Here is a 25,455-nt window from a genome sequence, read left to right on the forward strand (position 1 = left end):
CGTGTCAGACACTCTATCTAACGTGTCCATAAATTTTATTTTATTTTTTTCCCAGCTAGACACTTTGCGGACATGCTTAGACACTTGAGAGACACGTTCATTTGGGGCACTACAGGGAGAGAGAGAGAGAGAGAGAGAGAGAGGAAGTCGCTCACTCTGAAACCCTAGGCGAAGTTATCGAAGCACTTAAAGGCCCCTATTGAAGCAATTGTAGGTAGATTTCTCTCTATTTCTCTTCTTTTCTTTCTCTCTTCTTTATTCTTCTCTGCTTCGCTTTCTTCTTCTTTTTTTTTTTTCCTTTTTTTTTCCCTTCTTGCTTTCTCTCTTTGTTTTTTTCGTTTCTCTCTCTCCTCTTGTTTTCCCCCTTCCCTCTTGTTTATTTTAAATTATATATTTGTTGAATTTAAATTTCCCTCATTTTTATGAGGTCAGCCACTAAAGAAGTGAACAAAACTTTGCTACCCCTATATTTTTCAATATTCGCCTTTAGCATTCTTTTCATGAGCATTCATAGAACAAATTAATTTTATTTGAAGAAAATACAAATTTATTGAAATTGCTGAATTTATTTTATTAGGTAAAGTGCTAAAATATTGATGAATAGATGATGGTTGGTTGCATATATATTTTTAAAATAGTTGTTAATGTTATTTTGTATTTTTTTAAATACTTTTCAATGTTTTGTGCTTTTAAATTTCATGTTATATAATAAATAAATAAAATTATACATTTTGAGGATTGTTGTGTCCCATATTTTTTGAAAATTTGCATGTTATCGTGTCTGTATTCGTATTCGTGCATCTTAGACTCTTGTAGATTGGATATGGCTTGTAAAATGCTTCTATTTGATTTAAGCGAAAAACTAGTTACACCCAATTCTTGAAATTTCTAATTTCATGACATATATCCATTTTAATTAATAAATTATGAAGTCAATTAATTATTTTTACTAATTTCTGAAATTTGTTTTAATTAATAATTTAAATAATTTTATTATTATATAAAAAAATATTTAAAATATTTATTTTTTAATTAATTTTATTAAATAAAAAATTATAACAAAAAAGTTTTTGTAAATCTATAATTTAACCGAACCTGTGTGTCATTTTTGGCCTTGTTTGGGAAGTTGTCTATTTTAGTAGGCTATTTTAGTTTTTAGCTATTTATGTAGGTTAAAATTTTTATATTTGGAAAGATGGTTAAATTTTTTTATAGTTGGATGTGATGTTTGTGAGAGAAAAAGTGAAATGATTATGAATTTAATGTGACATTTTACCTTATTAGTTATTAAAGTCTATTTTGTCTTTTTATAAATTTTAACGCAAAAAACCAATTTCTATCCTTTCCCAAACTAGGATTGAGATGTCGTTTGAGAAGTGGGTTGGCTTTTTAGTTTTTTTTTTTACTATTTTAGCATGGGGCTAAAAAAGCCTAGTTTGTGAAGGATTTTTTGATTTTTTTGTAAAAGAAAGAATGTAATGATTATGAGTTAGATGTGATGTTTTGTCTTACTAAGCTAAAAAGTTTATTTTATTTTTTTGCAACTATTTTAACCAAAAAAAAAAAAAAAAAAAAACCCAAAAGGCCTCTTCCCAAATTAAAGCTGGTTCCAAACAAACCCTTTCCCTGATTCATCGATCCCGCGCTGCTGCTACTACCTCTTTCATTCGAATTAGACAAAACCTAACCTCTACCCCTCTCTCTCGCTCTCTCTCTCACCGTTTTCTCGACTCAGATGTCTCAGCCCATCTCAGTAGACACTCTTTCCGATGACGACGATGATCAAAACGAACCAGAAAACGATCCCCTCTCAACTCCATTTCCAATTCAATCAAAGAGGCAAAGGACTGAACCACCCTTTTCAAACCCTACAGTTCTCCTCATTGATGACGACCACCCAACCCCTCTCAAGCGGCCCTCCTTCGTACCCGAAACCCCAATCTCTCCTTTCTCCAATTCCGATGTAGCCATTGTTAAGTGCATCAAAGCCCCCTCTGCTCCCCACAAGTTTTCTGGTGAGTTGTGTTTCATTCCCTGTTTCTATGATCCACTGTCTGTTTTGAGCGCATTTTTTTTACGTGTTATGGTTCTAGTTCTAGTTTGTTTGCTGCAAGTTTTTATTTTTTGGCAATTATGTTAGCATGTTTTTGTTTAGACATTGGCATAGGTTACCAAACACAACAGGGCAAAAACCCCGGTGGGTGATATGTAAGCTGTTGTTATAGACTAGTATAAGATGAACCAGAATACAGTCTAAATGGTGAAACAATCTTAGATGGGCTGAGTTATGGTCAGTTGTACAAGTGAAAGACGTAACGGAGGCATTAAAAGATTGGAACCCAAGTGAGGCTGACATCTGACATCTGTATAGGTAGCACATATATGACATCTGCATAGGTAGCACATATATGACATCTGCCTAGGTAGCACATATATGATGGTAGATGATGGAACATGGATGCAAAATGAAGTATAGATGTTGTGGCAGAGTTGTTTGGAATATGCTTATCTCCTAGCTCTTTGTGTTTTACTTTGCACGTTTTGAAACATGGGGCACTTCTATTCAAGTTCAAGGACAATGAATTTTAAATTCTAAATTATTCTAATTTTTTGCCCCATGCAATCTTAATGCAAGATAAACCATCAAGATTTATGAGCACAATTCATCCAGTTTTCAAATTAAAGCATTTCTTAGAAAGAGCATTAATGAAAGAGCTGTAGCACACCAAGAACTCTTGTGGATTGGATATGGCTTGTAAAATGCCTCTATTTGATTTGTTCAAGCAAAAAACTAGTTACTAAGTAAGTGGACATGACCATGTTAGTGGAACTAACTTCATTCTTTCTTACGGTTTTAAAGAATAGAAAACCACTTTCTTAATTGAAAAAAATCTCGTCACATTCTATGCCATTGTACCATATTCTATGGCATCGTTCATTGTCTTCCTCTTCCCATTCCATGTAAGCTATGAAGCACCGACAATTCACAACAAGTGCTGTAGTGGTGTCGGACACATGGCCATGACAGGGACACGTACGGGACATGCCACATGGTGTATCTCTTTATTTAATTAATTATTGTTTTTTTTTTCAAGGGATATGATGAGGACACACTAGGGACACGCTATGAACATGCTAACTAGTTTTTCTCTCCCTATTCATTAGTTTTTATTTTTGATTTTTTATGGATTAATATAAATAGAAAATAAAAATATATAAAAATATTTTTTATTGCTGTGTTCCTATTGTGTCTCTATATTTTTTTGAAATTATTGGCCTTGTTTGGTTTGTTTTGGTGAGAGTAATTTTGGAGAAAATTTTTCAAAATTTTGTTTGGTTTAGTGATTTTGAAATTTTTTTTCCAAAAACACTTTCTCTCTGCTCCACATCAATCGATCACTTTTTCTCTCTCCTCTTTCCTTCTCAATCACTTTTTCTCTCACACACATCTACTCAACTACAACAAAACATCAAATCATCCCAAACTCCCATACTCCAAAACTATTTCCAAAATATACAACCAAACAAACAAAAAAAATTTCTAAACTTTCTCTCCAAAATATTTTTTGAAAATTTATCTCTCAAAACCAAATCAAACACACCCATCATGTCTTGTTTCCATGTCTGTGTCTGTGTTTGTACTTAGCATGTAAGGAACAATATGCTCTCCTTGTAACATTTAATAGCAGCCTAGAAAGTTTTGAGTTCTCTAAGGTCTCTGTAACTATATCTACTTGTCAAATCCTATAGCTTTCTTCTTTTAGGATTTTTGTTTACTATTGTTTTTTTTTGTTTTTTTTTTTTATTTTATTTACGAAGCTAACTACATTCTTCAAAGCATCCCTTTGAATTCTTGATGATTACAGTTGAACTTGAGAAAATTTGGCCATGTGCCTCCATAAGAACCAAGTGTTTTCGGCAATTGAGACATGAAAGATAATTAGCTTGCTTGGTTGTGCTTTTCCAAAAACACTTTTCAGAAAATTTTACATTTTTGTTTTCCGTATTTTTTTGTTTTTACTGATTTTTTTTAATATTTTAAGTATTTTTTTTTTTTACTTTTTAGACATACCTAACATAAATATACCTAAAAAGTAAATAATTTGTGAAAAAAACCTTTTAAAAATTCGCTAAATACCAAAAATACAAAAAAAATACGAGAATTCAGTACATTTTTTGTATTTTTATGTATTTATTAAAATTTTAAAATATTTTTTCACAATTTTTTTACTTTTTAGATACATCTAAGTAAAGTGCATCTAAAAAGGTAAAAAAAATGTTTAAAATTTTAAAAATATTCACTAAAAACAAAAAAACACGAAAATCAAAAAATTGAGTTTTCAAAAAACTTAATTCAAAAAACTCAAACCAAACACACTGAATAGTATTGCTCTAGTTTCTAGAATTATTAATGCATTAGTGGTTCTAGTGTTGTGGACATGGGATAAGATCCATGTAGAAGCTTAAATGCCTCTTGCAATCCAATATATAATTGGCCAAGTCATGTTTCATTTAAAATTTTTGAATCTAATTCATTTTGTTCAGTTTGGTGGATTCATTGAGGCAATTGATTCATTTTACCAGACTGTAGAGGTTCTAAATATATATTGTACATTGGCCATGTTTGATTCACAGACATGATTAGAATGATAAACAATGCCATGGGATAAGAGGAGGCATAAGTAATACCGTGAGATAATGGATGAGGTTATGTTTATCATAAGATTATTTATATTATGTTTAATTAGGATGGAATAAATGAGGGGATAAGAGAATTTTTACTGTTGGATGGAGAGGGAAGATACTATGGAGGTATTTGCAACTAATCCCATGGGGGTGGGAGTATAAGTTATGCCCCCATTTAATTCCCTATATGGGGAATGATAACCAAGGTTTTAAATAGCGATAGTTGGATAAAAAGTGGTAACAGTATAGCTAGTATCAATCAATAATATCTATTGGGAATTTGGTTATGCAATATTGAATTTTTTCAAATTATTAGCAACATCACTAAAACTCAATTATATACAAATATTTTTTTTTTGGCTTTCCAAATCTCAATGTGCCATATTTTAATAGATATTGTGACATCTACAAATATGTTTTTTTTTTTATTTAATTTTTTTATTATCTAAAAAACACGAACACTTCTAGAAGGTGACATCTCTATGTCGGACACTGACACTCGTTAAACACTTCCTAACACGTGTTCGACACTCGTAAAAAACGTGTTTGATTTTTTAGATTTTTTTAAGACCCAGTCACTCTTTGAACACTTAGAAGACAAGTGTCCATGGATTAGACACACATGAAACAAATTATAAGGTTGAGCAAAATAACCTAGGATAGAATGATAAAAGAAAAATGATGTAAATTTATAGAAATTAGTGTTGTCATACCATTTATTAAAATTATCTTTCAATGATATATTTATATATATGACATATGATATAATAAATATATAAACTATATTTTTATGCATGTCCACCACGTGTTGTGTTATGGATTTTTAAAAAATTGTTGTGTTCGTGTCGTGTCATGTCTATGTTTGTGTTTTTTAGTTTTTTATATTGATATATTGATGAGAACATAAGTTGTCAAGACAATTCTCGTTACTGCAATTTCACCACATAAAATTCATTTGGCCAAAACAATAAGGGTTCTGTTTGATGCAACTTCTGGCAAACTAATAGCTAATTGTAACCTAAATGCAGAAGTTAAAAGCATACCCTTCAAATCTACCTAATAATTTTGTCTCATAAGCTGAATGCATAAGTTACACCAAATATACTAGCATACAATCTATGTATTTTTGTAGCGCAAGAATGTTATACTTTTGGTGTCTCTGTTTCAAGTTTTTATGGATTGGTAATGAAATGGGTTTTAGTGCAGTTATGGTTAAAATTTTTTGGTGGGTTTAAAATGTTAATTTTGATAATGGTTATGTGTCTGTAGCTGAAGAATGTAGTGGATTTTATTGGACCTGTTTTCTTATTCATCAGGAGTCAGTGGATTAATATGTTTGGAGTCTGACAATGAGTCTGAAAATAGTTCCGGGAAGGGAAATTGGAAGCATAATGAGACATTGGGTATTGCTTTTGATGTGGTAAACAATTCAGAATTTAGCTCCAGACTCATTGGATCTGCATTTTCTCTTGGTAAGTTCAGTTAGTCAAAATACTTTTTCGTATGTGATTCTGGAACTTCTGAACTCGGGGATGAATCTTGAAAAAGAGGGAAAATACCCATTATTTGGAATCAGCTGTTATATGTTTTTGTGGAAGGTACGGAAGAAGGATTACCAGGGCATGAGAATTTAACACAAATGTCTGGGGAGAGTTCTTTGCATCTAATGTCTTCTAAAGATGTTATCCCCCAGGTAGTTCTTCGTTGAGTATGATGATAATATGTTTTTATTTTAATTTTATATCATTTCCTTTTTTTCTTTTTCCATATATTATCTACAACTGCGTCTCGTCGTCAAATTTAACTTGGCCTGATGGAGATGATCATTCTGTCAACACTTGAGATTGCTGACATCAGGAGAAGTTTAACTTAGTGGCTGCCTGATGGGTGACAATCATCCCTTTTTAGCCTCAAAATCATAGCATATCTGGTCCTATTAAACTCTTAAAAGCTTCCCTACCTTTTGGCCATAAATTTAATACTTAAAAATCTTAACTTGGTGGCTGTCCAGTGTTTTTTGCAACATTTATATTGGAAGATCCAGCAATGTGACAATTTTTGACGCAAGCAAGTTTCAGCCTCATTTCATTTACAAACCTTAGAACCTCTCTTTAATCTTAGAATCCTAAACCTATAGCTTTCTTTTGCCCTATGCCACCAGGCAGCATTAGTCCAAGTTTTCTAAATCTGTTCCACATAGGTATTCTCTTGGGTAATTCTATTCACACATCACAAAAAGGCGCAGTACACACTATTTATGCTGTTCAAATATGAACTTCCAAACAAAAGTCACATGTTCTGACATGATCTTATGAACAATAAGTAGTTGTTTGGACACAAACAGTTGAATGTAATGTATATCTGAACAATTCATTTTTGTTCAAATGTCCGAACATTTGACTTTTGTTCAAAAGTTTATATCCAAACAACTCAAATGGTGTGTAGAAAGGTTTCCTGTGGTGTGCGAATAGAATTTCTGTATTCTCTTAAATAAACTTTCTTACTAAATGCACTAAAAGTGGAATTCTAGTGAGTGTGAATTAGGTTAAGCTTTTAAGAGTTAAAGAAGTTCTCCAGATAACTAATTCTCTATTGTTGTTATGCAAATTATTTTTGTAGTTTTTTGGACGGGTAAGTTTTGTTTACTATTTCCAGAATCTCACCAACTTAGAACGTAGTCTAGCACCTAATTCATAGAAAATAGAGCAGTGATTTTGTGTACTTTCTAGGAATTTGGCAATATTAAGTGTTGCTGTTACACTTTTTAGGACTTTCCTGTGCTACAATACTATGGATTAGATTATTGTTAAAGTTGTTCAGAGAAATGATTATGGTTTTTTCTGTAATCCTATGGCTGCATTTTTATGCTTTTTCTTGTGTTATACTTCTAAATTTGAGTTCCTTTTCAAAAAATCTTTATTGCAGTGTATATGGAACAGATCATGTTAATATTTGTCATATTCTTATTTGGTGGTTGGCAATATTATGAGGAAATTTTGTTTAGGTAAATGATATTCTTGATGAAGAAATTGATAGACTGGAGTCAACGGGGAATCTTTTGAGACAGAATAGTAGAAGTAAGGTCAGTGCAGATATGGAAAAAAATGTGGATGGAGGAAACGGAAAAAAGAGGATGACAAAGGAAGAAAAAATTCGCTTAAAGGAAGAAAAGAAACAACTGAGAGAAGTGAGTCTTTCACTAATACTACTTAATTTGGTTTAAGCTTGCTTTTATGTATGATCTAATTGATGTACATTTCTAGATGTATGAACTGATTGATGTACATTGTCCAGCAAGAGAAGTTGCAAAAAGCAGCTATGAAAGCTGAGGCTGCAGAGCTGAAAAAATTACAAAAAGAAAAGCAAAAGTGGGAGAAGGGGAAGTTTGCTTTAAAATCTGTTGTGGCTGAAATTGATACTAAAGTAGTTGAACTGGGGTCGGTTGGAGGTATGACCTTTCTAATATTCTTCAGTTCAGTTGGACGTAGATTATTCATGGTACTGTCATCTACTCCCTACATCTGATAATGTGCTGAATAAGCTTTTACTTTCGTAGTTTAGGACACCTACTTACAAGGTTTGCGGAGAAAGGTCTTACATTCCGGATAACACCAAATCCAATTGAAAGATCTATATTGTGGAATATGTCTGTTCCTGAAGAAATTTCACAGGTAATCTGTGCTTGAGGATGTGCAAACATATGTGGAAGATCTGCCATCTTTAAGCATCTCTTTTCTTATATGCTTCATGCAGTTTTTATCATAATCCGCTTTTGCACTGAGCAACATATTATCTTTGTGACTTTTCTCAAAGTGGTACACTCAACTCAATCATTAATCCAGGGTTGAATTAAGATGCACTTTCATCCTAACAGAGCACTGGAAAAGGTCAAGTTATATGCATTTTATAGAGAACATGTCCTCTCTCAAGTTTGAAGGTTTATGAAGGAGGGAAGTGTAGACGCCCCATTTTGACCGGCCTTAAGATTTTGGTGCTTTCTTCTGAACACCCGATGATGAAAATTGGAATGTGCTAGCTTATGAATTTCTCAGTAGAAAAATCGAATTTAACCTTTAATCCCAACTTTCACCTGTTTTGGCAAATTGTTTTAGACCGTGTTTGTACATATTTTGGGTGTTTTTTCTGAACTGTTTAACGCTTTCGGGTAACCCCCGGGCACTTGACAGAAGGTTCTTTATGGTATTATTAAGTATTAAATATAATGAATGACTGGGCTTTTGCTGGTTGTACTTTTGTGCACAAGTGACTTTGGAGGAAGAAAGTTTTCAATTTGTAGATTTTTATTTAACTTCTTTTCTACCCAATGAATTTGTCTTTCCTATCAATAGGACTAAAAAAGTTGTTTGCTAGATGTTCATTTAATCCTTAGTCATTTCCGTTGGTTGTCTGTACAACTTGGTTTATACCCACTTATAGCATTTTTACGGTCCATAATATTTCTTCCATGTCTTACTATTCTTGTTTTGAAACCTGCAGACACCTTAGGTTATTTATGCTTGTCTGTTACTTAAAATTGTGGCATTTGACAACATGTATTTAACTATCATCCTTTTGAGTTGTTGGCTGCTGGGGATTCTGTAGCCATGTTTTCTTCTCTAAAATAGGAGATTTCTTCTCTTTTCTTCTTTTAAGGAAAGAAACAGACTCATTAAGTTATTACAGTGCCTTGACCTGTGCTTGGGAGTGGTTTATTTTCAACCTTTTCTATCATTGGCTGCTTTTTTTTGCTTGGAGCAACAATTAAAAATCTATCTTGATCTTCAACAACTTGTTTATCCTCCCACACTCCAGTGTGATGGAACCAGTAATGATCTTCAAAACCTGTTTATAGGGTTTGCAAATGAAGGATAATGGAACAAATTTTATTAAAAGAACAGCTATCTGATATTGAGTGCAAGAACCTTCAACCATAAATTCAGATAAAATGGTGTTATATGTAACATTAAATGTCAAAAAGAAATTTTACTTATTTTATAGCAATTATTCAACCATATATGTATATATATATATAGTTTAATACAAGCATAAGAAGTGGCCAATGGAAAATTTCAAATACGTATCTCACTCCCTCGTAAATATAATGATTTGCTTTTGGGTTTTCTAGCGGAACACATCACTTTTTACCATCTTTCGAAAGATATTGACCTTGCTCTTGTATTGCAGCTTCCCTCTGATGGATTCGAAATTCAATATGTATTAATTGTATTTGAAGCCGAAGAGTTTTGCAACCTTGTTACAAATGAATCTCTTCTCATGGATCATGTTTCCAGTGTTCGAAGCCGTTATCCATCTCATACAATTTGCTATCTCACTAATAGGCTGATGGCATATATCAATAAAAGGTTGATGATGACTCTCTTATAGACCCTTTTATGCTTGTTTGTTTATATTTTTCTGGTCACTTTTACCTTTTATATTTTCTAAATTATTTTAGTTCTTATATTTTATAATGGTAGGTGTTGGGCATTTGAATCTCTCTCTGCTAAGTTAGTCATCTATTTTTGTTTGTTATTTGTTTTCTCTTTATATAACAGAGGTGTCAGAGAATCAATTTGGGTTATGCCTGGTAGGTCAACAATGAAAGTGATTTATCCTTTGAGGAGAGTAATAGAAAAGTATAGAGAAAAGAAAAGAGACATTCATATGTTGTTTATTGACCTTGAGAAAACATATGATAGAGTGCCCCGGGATATGATGTGGTGGGTGTTAGAGAAGAAAGGGGTGGCAAAATGTTACATTGATGTGATTAGGGACATGTATGAAGAGGTGGTGACCATTATTAGATCGCCTGCTGGAGAGACAAATGAATTTCTTATCACTGTAGGGTTACACCAAGGATCTACCTTAAGTCCTTACTTTTTTGCTTTAGTTATGGATGAGTTGACGAGAAATATTCAAGATAACGTACCATGGTGTATGCTTTTTGCAGATGATATCGTGCTAGTGGATGAGACTAGAGAAAGAATTAACATAAAGTTGAAAATTTGGAGAAAAGCTCTTGAATCTAAAGGATTTCGGATAAGCAGAACTAAGACCGAGTGTATGAAGTGCAAATTTAGTAATAGTAACAATGAAAACAGAGGAGAAGTGAATATTGAGAACCAAGAAATGCCTAAGAATGAACATTTTCGTTATTTAGGATCGATTATCACAATAGTAGGGAAGATTGATGCGGATGTGGCCCATAGGATTAAGGCGAGATGGTATAAATGGAGAAGTGCGTCTGGGGTACTATGCGATAAACGAATACCCACTAGACTAAAAGGTAAATTCTATAGAATGGCTATTGGACCAACGATATTAGATGGGATGGAGTGTTGGGCAGCCAAGAAACAACATGTTAATAAAATGAGTGTGGCTGAGATGAGGATACTAAGGTGGATGTGTGGTAAGACTAGACAAAACAGAATTAGGAAATGGGTAGTAGTAGCACCGATAGAAGATAAGTTGAGAGAGAATCAATTGAGATGGTTTGGTCATATTCATCGGAGAACAACAGAGGCAGTAGTGAAGAGATGCGATGCTGTAACGGTAGATGAGAGTGTTAGGAGACGAGGTAGGCTTAGATTAACGTTGGCTAGCATTGTAAATAGAGATATGGATCTACTTAATTTGACTAACGAAATGGCCTTTGATAGAGCTGCATGGAGAAGAAAGATTCATGTAATCGACTCAATTTGATGGGACTTAAGGCTTGGTTTGGTTTGGTTTATTCTCTTTATCTTGATCGGTACAACTTTTGGTCAGATTTTGCTATTCTTAAGAGGAAAAGCGAAGCATAATTTTATAAGCATAATTTTTAGGAATGAGAGTGTAAAAATTAGTTATCAGAATATAATGGAATGCAATCTCATAATAAAGTCTGTTAAAAAAAAATCGTATAATAAAGTGTACTAACAAATTGATGAAGGCTAACTATTGCTAAATTTTCACTCTATACTTTTTTTAGCTTACATTCAAAGCAATATGTGTTTTGTTTTATTATAATTTATTTTTAAGGTAAATTTACTGCAAAATAATTTTTTTAGATGATTGCTTTTATCTATTAACCCATATTTGTGAATCTTTTACTGGGTAGTGTCAGTCTTATATTCTCTGATTGAAATGGAGAGTGTAGTGATCTATGTTAGCCCAAAGGGTTGAAACCGTGACAAGGAACCAAGTGCCCCACTTGATATTCTGGCCAATCCAATCCTCATTGGACTTCTTATTCAAGTGAGATGATGATTGTTTTTGGCTTGTTGAGTCAAGTTGTTGCTGCCACTTGTCTTTTTTAAAATGTTTTTGTCTTTTAATTCTGCCCCCCCCCCCCCCCCCCCCCCCCCCCCCCCCCCCCCAAGTTTGGTATTGTGAGAGAAATTATAGTAAGTAAGCAGGCAACAATCAAAATAAGAAATATGATGAGCTAAGCAAGACAGGTATCACGTTTGAACTCTATAGCATGAAAAATAAATGCTTGTATAGTGCAGTGCAGTTATCATGAATGAATATATAGGAATACTCAACAGAAACATTGATAAACACCTGAATCCGAAAATATTAGGGAAAAGCAATCACATACAAGGAGGCAAGTGAAGGTCAGTTTGTGTATCAGAAGTTGGCCGAAGTAATTATCATCCTTGGTTAGTTTATGACTTTTAAATCATGTTTGCTAATTAAATATAGAAGAAAAAACTACTACGAGAAAGCAATTTTTTTTTTTATAAGATTTCCAAATTTGTTTCCTAAGTAAATATATTAGAAAGAAACTACTGCAACAAAATAAAAAAAGAAAGATGAACTTTAAAAATATTTGCATACACATAGGGTTTTGTTTCAATTATTACTCACTATCTTGTGTTTCACTCAACTATTGGCTATTTTAGGACTTCTGAATTGTTGGATTTGGATAATTCAGCTTGAAAAAGGTAATAGTTGAGGAGTAAGTAAAGACTATTAACAAATTTGTAATTCCAAATGGTTCTGGTTCTGGTTCTGGTTCTGGTTCTCATGAAATTTGACAAGATTTATGATTGAAAATATTTTGTTGAATGTTATTTGCTTCTATACTGTTGTCATTATGTATCCCTTCTTAGAAGTATCAACATTGTAGTTGGCCATCTCCATAGAAGAAGTTGTCTTGAGTTTATTCCTTTGTACAGTGGCTATATTCAGGTGGTAAAACTTGTCTTTACTGGGTCAATGCATCCAAACGAGCTTTATTCTTTCTCAAACATACCATGCTGGTAAGGAAGTAAGCTTTATTGGATATGTTATGCAAGATGACTTAGGAAACTTGGAGTGTTGCTGCTTACAATAGGAATCGTGGTGGTTTTTGGTTTGGAAAGCTTCTAGGGTTAGGATTTTATGAGGGAGAAGAAAGTTTCTAAGGTTTCTAAATGTAAAAAGTTTTAGCTTAATTTTTGAAATTTAAGTTTGCAAGATTTTCTGGCATTAGTCGCTGGATTTTCGGGGCAGTAGCTATTTTATGGTGTTTCAGTGTACATTTGTGACCAAAGGGTGGGGAGAAAGGTTGGGGATGATTTGAACTTGATTGGCTAGGGTTTACGGGCTGAAAGGGAGGTGGTTAGGTATAGAACACCTAGGGGCGTGAGGCAACTCTCTCTAATGGGCTCCGTTTGGTTCAATTTTTGAACCAATTTTTCAAAATCCAAAACCCAAAACTTGTTTTGGTTTAGGATTTTTGAAAACTCATTCCAAAATCCAAAACTCAAAGCCCAAAACTTGTTTGGTTTAGGGTTTTTGAAAACTTATTCCAAAACCCAAAACTTGTTTGGTTTAGTGTTTTTGAAAACTTATTCCAAAACCCAAAACTTGTTTGGTTTAAGATTTTCATAAAATCAATTTTGTTTGGTTTTCACAAATTGGCCAAATAAATTTTTATGTTTTTGATATATATGAAGAACGCAAAAACAAATTTAACAAATACATAAAACATTAAAATTGTATTAATTTTTAAACTAGGTCAATTTTTATTTTTATTTTGCATATTTCTCATTATTTATTAATTTTATAAAAAGTTACATTTAAATGTGGAACGTTTTAAATGTATGTAGATTGAGTGGATATAAAATCAGAAAAGAAGTGTTAAAATTTTTAAAACGTTCATAAAAAAGAAAAAATATGGAGTGAAACTTTGCTGTATAGATGCATCTTTTAGTGTATACAAAAAGTGCAGTTTTTGGAGTTTTTTAGTGTATACAAAAAAGTATATGAAAGGAGTAAACAAATTTGACTATAATATTGCAAAAAAAGTTTTGACTACAAGGCAAAAAAATACAAGACCCAAAAAAGCTCAAATTAGTTTTGAAAAGTCATAACCAAACAAGTTTTAAATTTTCAAATTTCTAAAAATTATTTCCAAAATATACAACTCAAAACTAGTTTGAAAACTCGTAACCAAACAAGTTTTGAATCTTTTCACAAAATTATCTTTCAAAACTTATTTCAAAACTAAACCAAATGCGCCCACATTAGGTATTGTTCCTCCAATGGTCGTATGCTTTATCGGTTAGGCAAATTCAAACAAACAAAAAATAAAAATCTCATAACTCAAATCTCTTTATTGAAATAAGTGTGGGAAAGAGGTGTTTCATCCTTGGAAGGGTTAGGCAATTTACACAAACACAATCTCAAATTCTCATAATTCAAATATCTTTATTGAAAGGAAAGATTACATGTGTATTTATATGCTTCTATAGTTTTGCTACTTAAAGACTGCTTTCATAATTAGAAGTAATTTTGACCAACTAGAATATTGAAGACCTAACAAAGACTATGAAAGGCCTAATAACACAATTGAACCCGTAAGAAGACCCATGAGCAACCCCCACAATCCATGTTTAGAAAATATCAAAATTACCAAAATACTCCTAACTCCTAAACTTAAATGTAATGACATAAAATTTATTGAACAACATATTAAATGTAAATAATCACAAATAAAGGCTTTAAATTATTTCCAAACTTCATTTCATGATGCCCTAAACTTGCACTCTGTGAAATTCTAGATTCGCCCTTTTGTTCTTTCTATACTGTTCACTGATGGGTTTCAGAGTTTGAACTATAATGTTCTTGGTGTAGTTATATTAGGTATGAATGTTGGTGTATATTTAAATCATGTCCATGTGGTGTGTTAGTGTCTACTTCCTAAGGAGATATTATTATGTATCTAAAATAACAATAAATTATGTCAAAATTAAGGATGCCATGGAAAACCAAACTGTATTTTAAGTGGGTTGTCTAAAATATTAGCATACTTAAAAAGAAAAAATAAAAAAATTCTTCTTTGTTGAGAGCCAATTAGCATTGACACAGAGATGTCAATTCAACAATTTAACAAAAAATGCAGAACATGATATGCCTAGAACATATTAATATATATATATATATATTTATGAATTTATTTGTCAAATATCTGATTAGTTTATTCAAAGATAATGAAAAAAAAAGATGCACCGATTAAAATAGAAAAAACATATATTTCATAACTTAAAGATCAAGATATCATTCACTTAATAATCTAAAGAATGCAAAACAATTCTAGAACATTACAATACACATGATGTATTCAACTTATAAATGTTTCAAATTGCTCAATTTGGAGTGCACAAGTTGCATTTTGAAGAATGTAAAACATTGTTACTGTACGGGGAGCAAATATTCCGGCGTGCCCGTATTCCTTTCTTCCGAGCTCCGTCGATATCCGATCACCTGCGAGCAAATAACGGTGAGCTACCCGGCGGTGTGTGGCCGGAAACACCCTCCGACGGTCAAATTAGCACACACCTTAGGATGGATAGAGAGAAGGGAGAGAGTGTTTGGGTGTGAGTTTCTTACAGATATGTTTTTTTTTGCGTATGGGGGGTGCAGACATGCTTTTATACCTTCTGAGCCCCATATCCACTCCCAGTCATCTCCTGACACGTGGCTCTGCTATCCCATCTGTCAGCATAAACTATGCCATTCACCACCTAACCTCAACTGCCTGACTTCACAGCTGGAGCTCGGCAGCCAAGCTGCTCTACCTCGGCCATGTCATGCTTCAAACCCATGCGCCTAGCCGGACAAACACATGAAGGACCGGGCTAGGCGGCATCTCGGCAAAGCCTAGCCCGGGCACCTCCTTTGGTTGGCCTTCTTGCCGGTCAATCAACTACCTCGGCTGACCGCGCCTTTTCGGGCGCCGGTCTCTCGGTCTGTCTGGTTTCAACCATCCTCGGACCGAGCATCCTGGTCTGACCGGTCACTTCCTGGCCGAGCGGTTTCTGTACGGTCCGGGGTGGCACACACACTCAGTCCAACTCTGCCCGGCCCAAGTTCTCTCAACCCATTTCCGGGCGGATAGTTGATCAGCTCGGCCCCATACACCGTTGGGCCCTCAACCTGCTCGGCCGTCACCTCGGCCCAACTCCAGATCATAAATTACCCTCTCAATTGCCCCTTAATTCCGTCCGCGGAAGCGTGACTGGGATTACTCACTTCGACCGAGATGACGTTTCCCCGGTTCCCAAGATGCCGAAGCTTCACCGAGCTAATTTGCAATCCTTCCCCGGTCATGTTCCTCGGCTTTCAGCCTTTTCGTCGAAAGTAGCTCGGCTGGCTCTTCGTCTCTTCAACCTGTTGCATCAATCCTGACGTAGCCATAAATGGGGACACGTGGCGAGCTCCCATTGGTCATCGAGAAGCCAACCCGCCGTTCTTGTCAGATTTTGAATTTGGGCGGTCTCTTTCGCCTATGTATACTCGCCCCCCCACCATTCCATTTCTTCCTACTGCTGCCTCCATTTGTGACGATTCTGAAGCTCAAGCTCGACTGCCATTCTTCATGATTGTGGGATTAGGCCCTGCCCTTTTCTGGTAAGTCATCCCACCTTTATTCTGTTGCCATTTTCTTTTATTTTACACACATTAGGGTACAAAAACGTAGCATTTAGGGCAAAGGCCATAGAATCTGTCCCAAACCCCCCACTGTTCTTGGTGTTCTTCGTCTTCCTGAAGAACGCTGAAGAACTGGGGTGAACCGGGCTCTGGGCCTTCTTTTGATCCAAAAAACCAACCAAACCGGGCAAACAACATGTTTGTTTCAACCCCAGCGAAAACCGAGATAACAAATGGACTTGGCCGTTCAACCGGGCTAACATCTGGTCCGCTTGGGCGACCGGGCTCCTTAGATAGACAACCGAGGTGGTTTGGCACCCTTAATGACCGAGCTAAAATCCAGCACCTTTCGCGCGACCGCGCTAACACTTAACACTTGCCATCCTTTTCCTGCAGAGTCCAAGGGGACCACTGTCATTCCTGAGGCTCTCAGGACCGGGCAACATCCAATACCCAGAGCCAAACCCCTTAGCCGGGATACACTAAGCCGGCCAAAAATGGGGAAATTCCGCTTCCTAGTGGATACTCCGGCTGCGCTGGCTACGTTCAGGGAGGAGTACGGCGTCCCGGCCGATGTCCACCTGCAGCTCGCAGAAGAGGAGACCACACCTTGGGGTAGGGAGGAGTGCCCCTTCACCGTGCTATCCATCGTTGAAGGGGGTCTTCGTTTCCCGCTCAACCCTCTTATAACCGAGTTCCTCCGCCGCACCGGGCTGGCACCCACACAGGTGTCCACCAACACTTATAGAATAATCAACGGCGTTCACGAATTGAACAATCGGCTAGGCATCAACCTAGGTCTAGCCGAGATACTGAGGCAATACACGATGGGCCATACCGGTGATGGCCTAGCTTACTATTTGAAAATAAGACCGGGCAAGGAAAAAATCATAACCGGCACCCCGGATAAAGACATGCACGATGACGATTTTTTCTGGGTGTCCGGCAACTACGAAACAGCCGAGGTACCGGGCTGGTTTATAAACAAAAGCTTCGGTTCTTCATGTAAGCCGCTCACCTTGCTCGGTTGGTCTAACTCTTTACTCTGCAACTAACCGGTTTTCCTGTTTCCTTTGCAGCAATCCAAGCCTTACAAGCCAACTACCAATTTCCAAACGTCGAGGCAATTCGGACCGTGCTTCGGTATCCCCACCGAGATTGCAACGACTTACTCGGCTACATCCCGACTTACAGATATTCTGCTCCGCGCCGGAGTAGAGTAACTGACTTCCTCAGAGCTCCTTCGCCACCTCCAGACCCTACCCTTCCGAACGTTCCTCTCATCCGCCTGACCGAGGAGCAAGAGATGGCCAAACGCAGCAGAATCAAGAATCTTCTCACCGCCACCTCCGCCGAGCTGCCGAGCGTTGTAACCCGGTCGCCAGCCGCCGGCCAATCCAGTAGCGCTGTGGTCGCCCTTGCCACTCCGTCCGCCGGGCAATCCAGCCGAGAACCCTCTGCAAGGCGCGCCGGGAAGAGAGCTCGGGCAGACCCGTCCGCCGAGCTAGTCACCGAGCTTACCACCGAGCACCCAACAGACGCGCCCGCCCCAGTGCCGGCCTGACGCCCACATTTGAAGCACCGGGGTCAAGATATCCTGGCAACGGCTTCGATCAAGGCTGACAAAGAGCATCTGCTCGCCTTCGATCTGTCCAAAGCCCTGCTACTACCGAGCGACGTGGTCGGCAGCGACCACGTTCCTGACACTCGGTTAGTCAAATCGTCAGTGAAGTCTATGGCTAGGGTAAGTCGACGTTTTTCTGAAAATTTCACAAGTGTTTGCCCGGTTCCGTTTCTAATCAACTTTTCTTTTTTGCAGGCCATTCAAAAACAACATCTGGTTTTGGAGCGCATCCACCGGCTCAGGCAGAAAGCCAACGACACGGCCAGCCAGGTCGAGAGCCTTCAAGCCGAGCTCGGCCGGGCTAAGGCTTCACTTGAGATGGCCAACACTGATAATAACAGGCTGCTCGGTCAACTGAATGCAGCTGAGAAAAAACAAAGCGAACTCCAGACCGAGGTGGATACCTTGAAGAAGTCGGAGAAGAAAGCTTGCCGGGCTGCCAACAACGCGGGTTTCAACGAGGCCGAGAAGAATTACAAGAAGCAAGTCTTTGCAACACAAGACATATACTTCAAGGCTGGCTGGAAATCCGCTTGCGAACAGCTCGGCCAGGGCTCTGACACCGACGTTTTTGCCAACCCTCCCAAAGCTTCACTACCGGTCTACCTCGTGCCATATGCCAACGATGTTTTCAGCGCTTTACAGGCTGAGGCCGAGGAGGGACTTGAAGATGGGGACGGGGAGACAGATTCTGAGGAAGAAGAGGCTGAGGTGCAAGAGCAGCCCGGCAATGAGGAGCCCGGTGCCCAAGATACCGGTCCAACCATTGACCTTGAGGCCGGCGAGGACGAATTCACACATCTATCCCCTCTAGTTTAATTTTCTTCTCTTTTGTATTTTTGCTTTCAACACTGCTGATGTAACCGGGCTTGGTCCCCACCTTTTGTAATGAATTTCTTATCAATGAAAATTCAAATTTTTGCAAGTGTATGCACGGTTGTAATCAGTTCTGTCTTCAGCAAAACATCTCGGTATAACTCATCGTTTGAACACTTTGTCGACCGGAATACATAACACGGTCTAAGCACTTCAGCAGAACAAGACAAATTCATGAACCGAAATAGCCACTTCGGCTGTAACAAAGTCAAACAAATCAACTCTTCCAACCGGAGTACCTCATCTCGGTTGGGAATCCTATGTTGGACAAGACACCAACTCTTCCAACCGGAGTACATCATCTCGGTTGGGAATCCAAAGTTGGACAACACACCAACCCTTCCAACCGGAGTACATCATCTCGGTTGGGAATCCAAAGTTGGACAAGACACCAACTCTTCCAACCGGAGTACATCATCTCGGTTGGGAATCCTAAGTTGGGCAAGACACCAACTCTTCCAACCGGAGTACATCATCTCGGTTGGGAATCCTAAGTTGGGCAAGACACCAACTCTTCCATCCGGAGTACATCATCTCGGTTGGGGAACCCTAAGTTGGGCAAGACACCAACTCTTCCAACCGGAGTACATCATCTCGGTTGGGAATCCAAAGTTGGACAAGACACCAACTCTTCCAACCGGAGTACATCATCTCGGTTGGGAATCCAAAGTTGGACAAGACACCAACTCTTCCAATCGGAGTACATCATCTCGGTTGGGAATCCAAAGTTGGGCGAGACACCAACTCTTCCAACCGGAGTACATCATCTCGGTTGGGAATCCTAAGTTGGGCAAGACACCAACTCTTCCAACCGGAGTACATCATCTCGGTCTGTAACATTAAAACAATAATCCAAGTGCTAAAGCAAAATTACTTCTATAATTTGACAAAAAGAATTACATTCTGCTTTGCAAGCCAAAAAATTTCTTTACAAAAAGAGGAAAGTAAAAGCTTAAAAATAATACAATTTCAAGTTGGCCGCATTCCATGGCCGGGGTATGGCTCTTCCCTCTAGATCCTCCAAGTGGTAAGCCCCCTTGCCAGCCAGACCAGTGATCTTGTAGGGTCCTTCCCAATTTGCCCCTAGTTTGCCTTCTCCTGGCACCAGGGTGTTGCCCATAATCTTCCTCAAAACCCAATCTCCAACTTTGAACGGTCTGGGGTGCACTGTCTTGTTATACTTCTTGGAGAGCTCTTGTTGGTAGGCGGCCACATGGATGAGGGCTTTCTCCCGGCGCTCTTCCGCTAGGTCGAGCTCCAAGGCAATAGCCTCGGCATTTAGCTCGGGCTCGAAACTTTCGCTTCTAAGGGTGGGCATTCCAACTTCCAAAGGTATGACCGCCTCCATGCCATAAGCCAAAGCAAATGGAGTTTCCCCGGTCGAACGTCGCGGAGTTGTTCGGTATGCCCAAAGGACGCTAGGTAATTCTTCAGCCCATTTGCCCTTAGCCTTTTCCAGCCGTTTCTTCAACCCATCCAGTATAGTCTTGTTCGATGCTTCGGCTTGACCATTGGACTGCGGGTAGGCGGGGGTGGAGTTGTAGAATTCGATCTTCAAATCTTCACAAAATCCTCTGAATAGGCGACCGTCAAACTGGGTGCCGTTGTCAGAGATCAAAATCTTGGGGACGCCAAACCGCGTGACCACGTTCTGCTAGACAAATCGCTTCACGTCTTTCTCTTTGATGGTTGCCAAGAGCTCAGCTTCAACCCACTTTGTGAAGTAATCTGTGGCCGCGATGAAGAATTTTCAGTTGCCCGGTGCTGTTGGCAGTGGTCCCACTATATCTAGCCCCCACATGGCGAAAGGCCAAGGACTGGTGAGGGGAAGAAGTTCCCTGGCAGGCTGGTGGATCTGATGGGCGAATTTCTGGCATTTTTCGCACTTGCGGACATATTTTTGCGCGTCGGCCTGCATGCACGGCCACCCGTATCCCTGCGAAATAGCTCGGTAGGCCAAGGACCTGCCCCCTATGTGGCTGCCACAAATGCCTTCATGAATTTCAAACAAGAAGGCCTCCACACTATTCGGGTGCACGCACTTGAGGTAAGGACCGGTGAAGGACTTCTTATACAACGCGCCAGATGGAGAGAGCCAAAACCGCTCTGACTTCACCCGGATTTTGTGTGCTTCTTTCTTGTCTGTTGGAAGAGTCCGGTCTCTGAGGAACAAGATCAAGGGGTCCATCCAGGAAGGACCTAACTCGGCGCAGAGTACATCCGTCTGCCCGGCGTTTTCAATGCTCGGCCGCGGAAGAAAGTCAATTAACAGGGGGTTTGGAGACGTACTATCTACCATGGAAGCGAGGCCGGCGAGTTCATCAGCTCGGCTGTTTTCTTCCCGGCCAATCCGTTGGACTCTGATTGCCTCAAACTGCTTGATATGGTCCCTGACCAGAGCTTGGTACTTCGCCATCCTATCGTCCTTCGCTTCATAAATCCCCGAAACTTGGTTAACCACAAGCTGGGAATCACTGTATACCAGGAGCTCGGCAGCCTTCATTTGAATTGCACTCTTGAGCCCGGCGAGAAGCGCCTCGTACTCAGCCTCGTTGTTAGACGCCGGGAAGCCAAGTGTGATAGAATGCTCAATGGTTAGGCCGTCCGGGGATATAAGAACAATACCTAGGCCGGCACCATGGCGGTTGGACGTTCCATCAACAAAAAGCTTCCACATGTCCCCCACAAAAAGCTTCCAGCAGTCAGATGGGTCCTGAGAGTTGCGAAGGGCAATGGGATCACAACTGCTCGGCTGTGCGGTGTCAAGTTTGGTGCTGACCGGTTCAAATTCAGTGCCCCTTGGTGATTCGACACCGGACTCAGCAAGTTGGTCTGTAATGCTCAAGTCCGTAAGTGAATCATCAGGTTGCGGTGTGAAGCCGGCCGCAGGTTCTGAGCTGTCTGGAACCATTCCTTCCCCCCTTGATGATTCGGCACCGGACTCAGCAAGTTGGGTCCGAATGCCCAAGTCCGTAGGCGAATCATCAAATTCTGAGGTGTGTGGAACCAGTCCTTCCCCCCTTGGTGATGCGGTACCGGACAGAGTGGATGGGTTGGTGATACATAACTCCGTCATCGCATCGCCGGGTGGTATGACCGTGCAAACTGAGGGAACTTCGATGGTGCACACTAACTCCGCGACGCTTCCTTCTTCAACTGGTTGTTCCTCGGTTGGCATTGCGTGCGTCTCATCATCTGCCTCGGCAATGTCGACCGGGCATACCGGATGAGTGCCGGGTGAGAACTCGGCAACAAAATCGGCCAAGGTTTGGGCTTTGATTGCGGTGCGCGGCTGGAACTCCACATCGAACTGTCCCAACTCGACTGCCCATTTTAAAATTCGGCCTGAAAAGTCTGCGCGTTCAAACAAGGCCTTGAGGGGAAACTCGGTCAGTACGACGATGGTATGGGCGTGAAAATAATGTGCCAATTTCCTCGAAGCCATCATCAGTGCCAACGCAAGCTTTTCCAGCGGCAAGTACCTCGTCTCAGCCGGCAGCAAGGTCTTACTTACGTAAAAAATTGGGAGGTGCTTGATTCCTTCAGCCCGGACTAACACCGCACTTACTGCGTTCTGGGAGACGGCAAGGTAAAGGTAGAGTTCCTCACCTGGCTCTGGTGTAACCAACAGCGGCGGAGAAGACAAATAATCCTTGAGCTCGGCCAAAGCTCGGTCGCACTCGTCATCCCATGAGAACTTTGACTTCAATGCTTGAAAGAAAGGGCGGCAGTGATCTGATGACCGGCTTATAAATCGATTAAGCGCGGCGGCCATCTCGGCCAGATGCTGCACGTCCTTAGCCGAGTTGGGCTGCTTCAATTCTTGCACGGCTCTGATCTGAGTAGGGTCTGCTTCGATGCCTCGGTTCGTGACTAAGAATCCCAAAAATTTTCCGGATCCCACGCCAAAGGCACACTTCGAGGCGTTCAAGCGCAGCTTGTGCTTCTTCAGAATGGCGAACATCTCGGCTAAGTCGGACAAATGGTTTGCCTCATGTCGGCTCTTTACCACCATATCATCGATGTAAGCCTCCATTGTCCGGCCGAGCAAAGGAGCAAACATTTTGGTCACCATCCTCTGAAAGGTTGCCCCGGCGTTTTTCAAACCAAAGGGCATAACTCGATAGTAGAAGAGTCCCCTTGGAGTCGTGAAAGAGGTGATCTCTTGGTCAGGCCCATGCATGGCAATCTGGTGATAGCCGCGGTACGCATCCAAGAAACTGAGCCGATTGTGTCCAGCCGTCAAATCCACTAGCTGGTCAATGCGCGGCAAAGGGAAGCTCTCTTTTGGACAAGCTCGGTTGACTGTCTTGTAGTCGACACAAACTCGCCACTTTCCATTCTTCTTAGGCACCACTACCGTGTTGGAAATCCACCGAGGGTAGTGCACTTCCTGTATTGCTCGTGCCTCAAGCAAGTTCTTTACCTCCTCTGCTACTACCTCGGCGTGATGCAGCGCCGATCTCCTTGTTCGCTGGATGACTGGCTTTGCTCCAGGGAAGACATTGAGGTGATGGCAGATAAAGCTTGGGTCAAGGCCAGGCATGTCGTAGGGCGACCATGCAAAGACTTCGATATTCGCCATCAAAAACTCAATCATCTCGGTTCTCTCCATGGCCGAGAGACTTGAACCGAGCAAGAAGAATCTGTCCGGCTGCTCGGCATCAATCCGCACCTCAACCAATTCTTCAACAGCCTTGTCTTCGGCTTTGGTGCCAACATCATCCAAGACACTCCGGTCCTCCGGTCCCTCGATCATTTGAACGAATCCTTTGGCAGCCCGGCTCCCGTTGACCGCCACGAAGCATTGCTTGGACATGACCTGATCACCCCAAATCTCCTCGATTGCCCCCATAGCCGAGGGGAATCTCATCACCTGGTGGTAGGTCGATGCTACGGCTTGCATGGCGTGAAGCCATCCTCTTCCAAGGATAAGGTTGTACGTTGAAGGCACTTGTAGCACCCAAAACTCCACTTGCGTGACCTCGGATCCCGCTTTGACCGGCAGGATAATCTTTCCCAATGGCCACTCCGGCTGCGAGTTAAATCCAACCAGTGGCGATGTGGCCGGAGCCAAGTCTGTCTCACGGAGTTTGAGCTGTTTGAACGCATCATAATACATGATCTCGACCGAGCTTCCCTGATCGATCAAGATCCGTCTAACATCAAATTCTTTGACGCGTAGTGTTACTACAAGAGCATCGTTGTGCGGCGTCTGGATACGCTCTAAATCCCTTGAGGTGAAACTAATCACGTATTTCTCTTCTGTCTTCCCCCTTTTGATGGCAGGTTGTACTGACAAAACTTCCCTCATATGCTCTGCCTTCTTGATCATGCCCCGGAGTTCGCAAACATGCTCCGGTTCCACGATGCCGTGGATGACATTAATAACTCCTTGTGGTGGTGCATCTCGGTCATCCTGTCCCCTGGGATCGACCGGAGCCTGATTCGGTTTCACGCCGCCATCAATGTATAGGTCCAGATGCCCGGCCGCAACCAGTTCTTCCAAGTGTTGTCGCAAAGGCAAACAATCCTCAGTCCGGTGGCCCCTCTCCCGGTGAAACGTACAACGATACCGCGGATTGTAGCCTTTTTGTCCATCGCCCAACTTAGCAGGAAACCGGACATACTCCTCGTCTCGGATTTCACTAAGTATGCGATAGATTGGAATCTTGAAGACCGTGGTTATGCCAGTCCTCGCCTTCATTCTTCTGTTTGCGTCCTCAACGTCATCTCGGGGGTAATCATCCCGGTCATTCCGACGTCCTCTACCCCGGTTTTTACGATTTGAACCTCGGTCTGATTCCTCTGCTCGGTCATTTGAGCGGCTGGACTCTTGCCCAACTACGTGCACTTTGCCTGCTGTCTTCTTGTCTGTTCCGACCGGAGTGGCCTTCACGGTGGAAGCTGACGCATCATCCTCTACTCGGATGTGCTCATTGATGCGCTGCATGAGCTGGCCCATGGAGGTCGGCTGGTGCATGGTAAGCGAGTCCCGCAGTCTATGTCCGACCGGGAGACCACGCTTATATTGCGTGATTGCAAGGTTGACCGGGCAATCCAGGATCTCGTTGAAGGTTTCCCAATACCTTGAATTGTATGCCTTCAGTGTGTCGCACGGTTCCATCTTGACACTCAGCAAGTGATCGACTTCCTTTGGTGTTTTTGTGTTGGTTTTGAAGCGCGTAACAAACGCTTCGGCCAACTGATGCCACCGTTGTATGCTTCCTTCCGGCAACCTCTCAAACCACTTTAAGCCCAGCTCACCTAAACTGGACGGGTAGATTAGGCACATAAGTCCGTCATTTCGCCTATGTCCGGCCATGACCTGTCGGAAGTGGCTCACATGCATATAAGGATCGGTTTTG

The 25,455-nt window shown here is 40.2% G+C and overlaps 1 protein-coding gene across 4 annotated transcripts in view; it reads left to right on the forward strand.

The window, feature by feature from the left end:
- The first annotated feature begins 1,577 nt into the window (after nucleotides 1-1,577).
- Nucleotides 1,578-25,455, forward strand: part of LOC114311181 (crossover junction endonuclease EME1B) — a 38,667-nt gene continuing 14,789 nt past the window's right edge. For 2 of the 4 annotated variants that reach the window (XM_028257259.2, XM_028257260.2), the window contains exons 1-7: nucleotides 1,578-2,015; nucleotides 6,003-6,158; nucleotides 6,285-6,379; nucleotides 7,691-7,873; nucleotides 7,981-8,134; nucleotides 8,248-8,357; nucleotides 9,871-10,049. In XM_028257259.2, the coding sequence (XP_028113060.2) occupies nucleotides 1,736-2,015; nucleotides 6,003-6,158; nucleotides 6,285-6,379; nucleotides 7,691-7,873; nucleotides 7,981-8,134; nucleotides 8,248-8,357; nucleotides 9,871-10,049 (1,157 nt within the window). In that variant the 5' untranslated portion in view covers nucleotides 1,578-1,735. The remainder of the gene's footprint in view (nucleotides 2,016-6,002; nucleotides 6,159-6,284; nucleotides 6,380-7,690; nucleotides 7,874-7,980; nucleotides 8,135-8,247; nucleotides 8,358-9,870; nucleotides 10,050-25,455) is intronic. The other 2 variants (XM_082886792.1, XM_082886798.1) reach the window with 1 other exon arrangement.

This window comes from Camellia sinensis, chromosome 1, assembly GCF_055761805.1.
Source record: "Camellia sinensis isolate YWXY chromosome 1, ASM5576180v1, whole genome shotgun sequence".
NCBI lineage: Eukaryota > Viridiplantae > Streptophyta > Magnoliopsida > Ericales > Theaceae > Camellia > Camellia sinensis.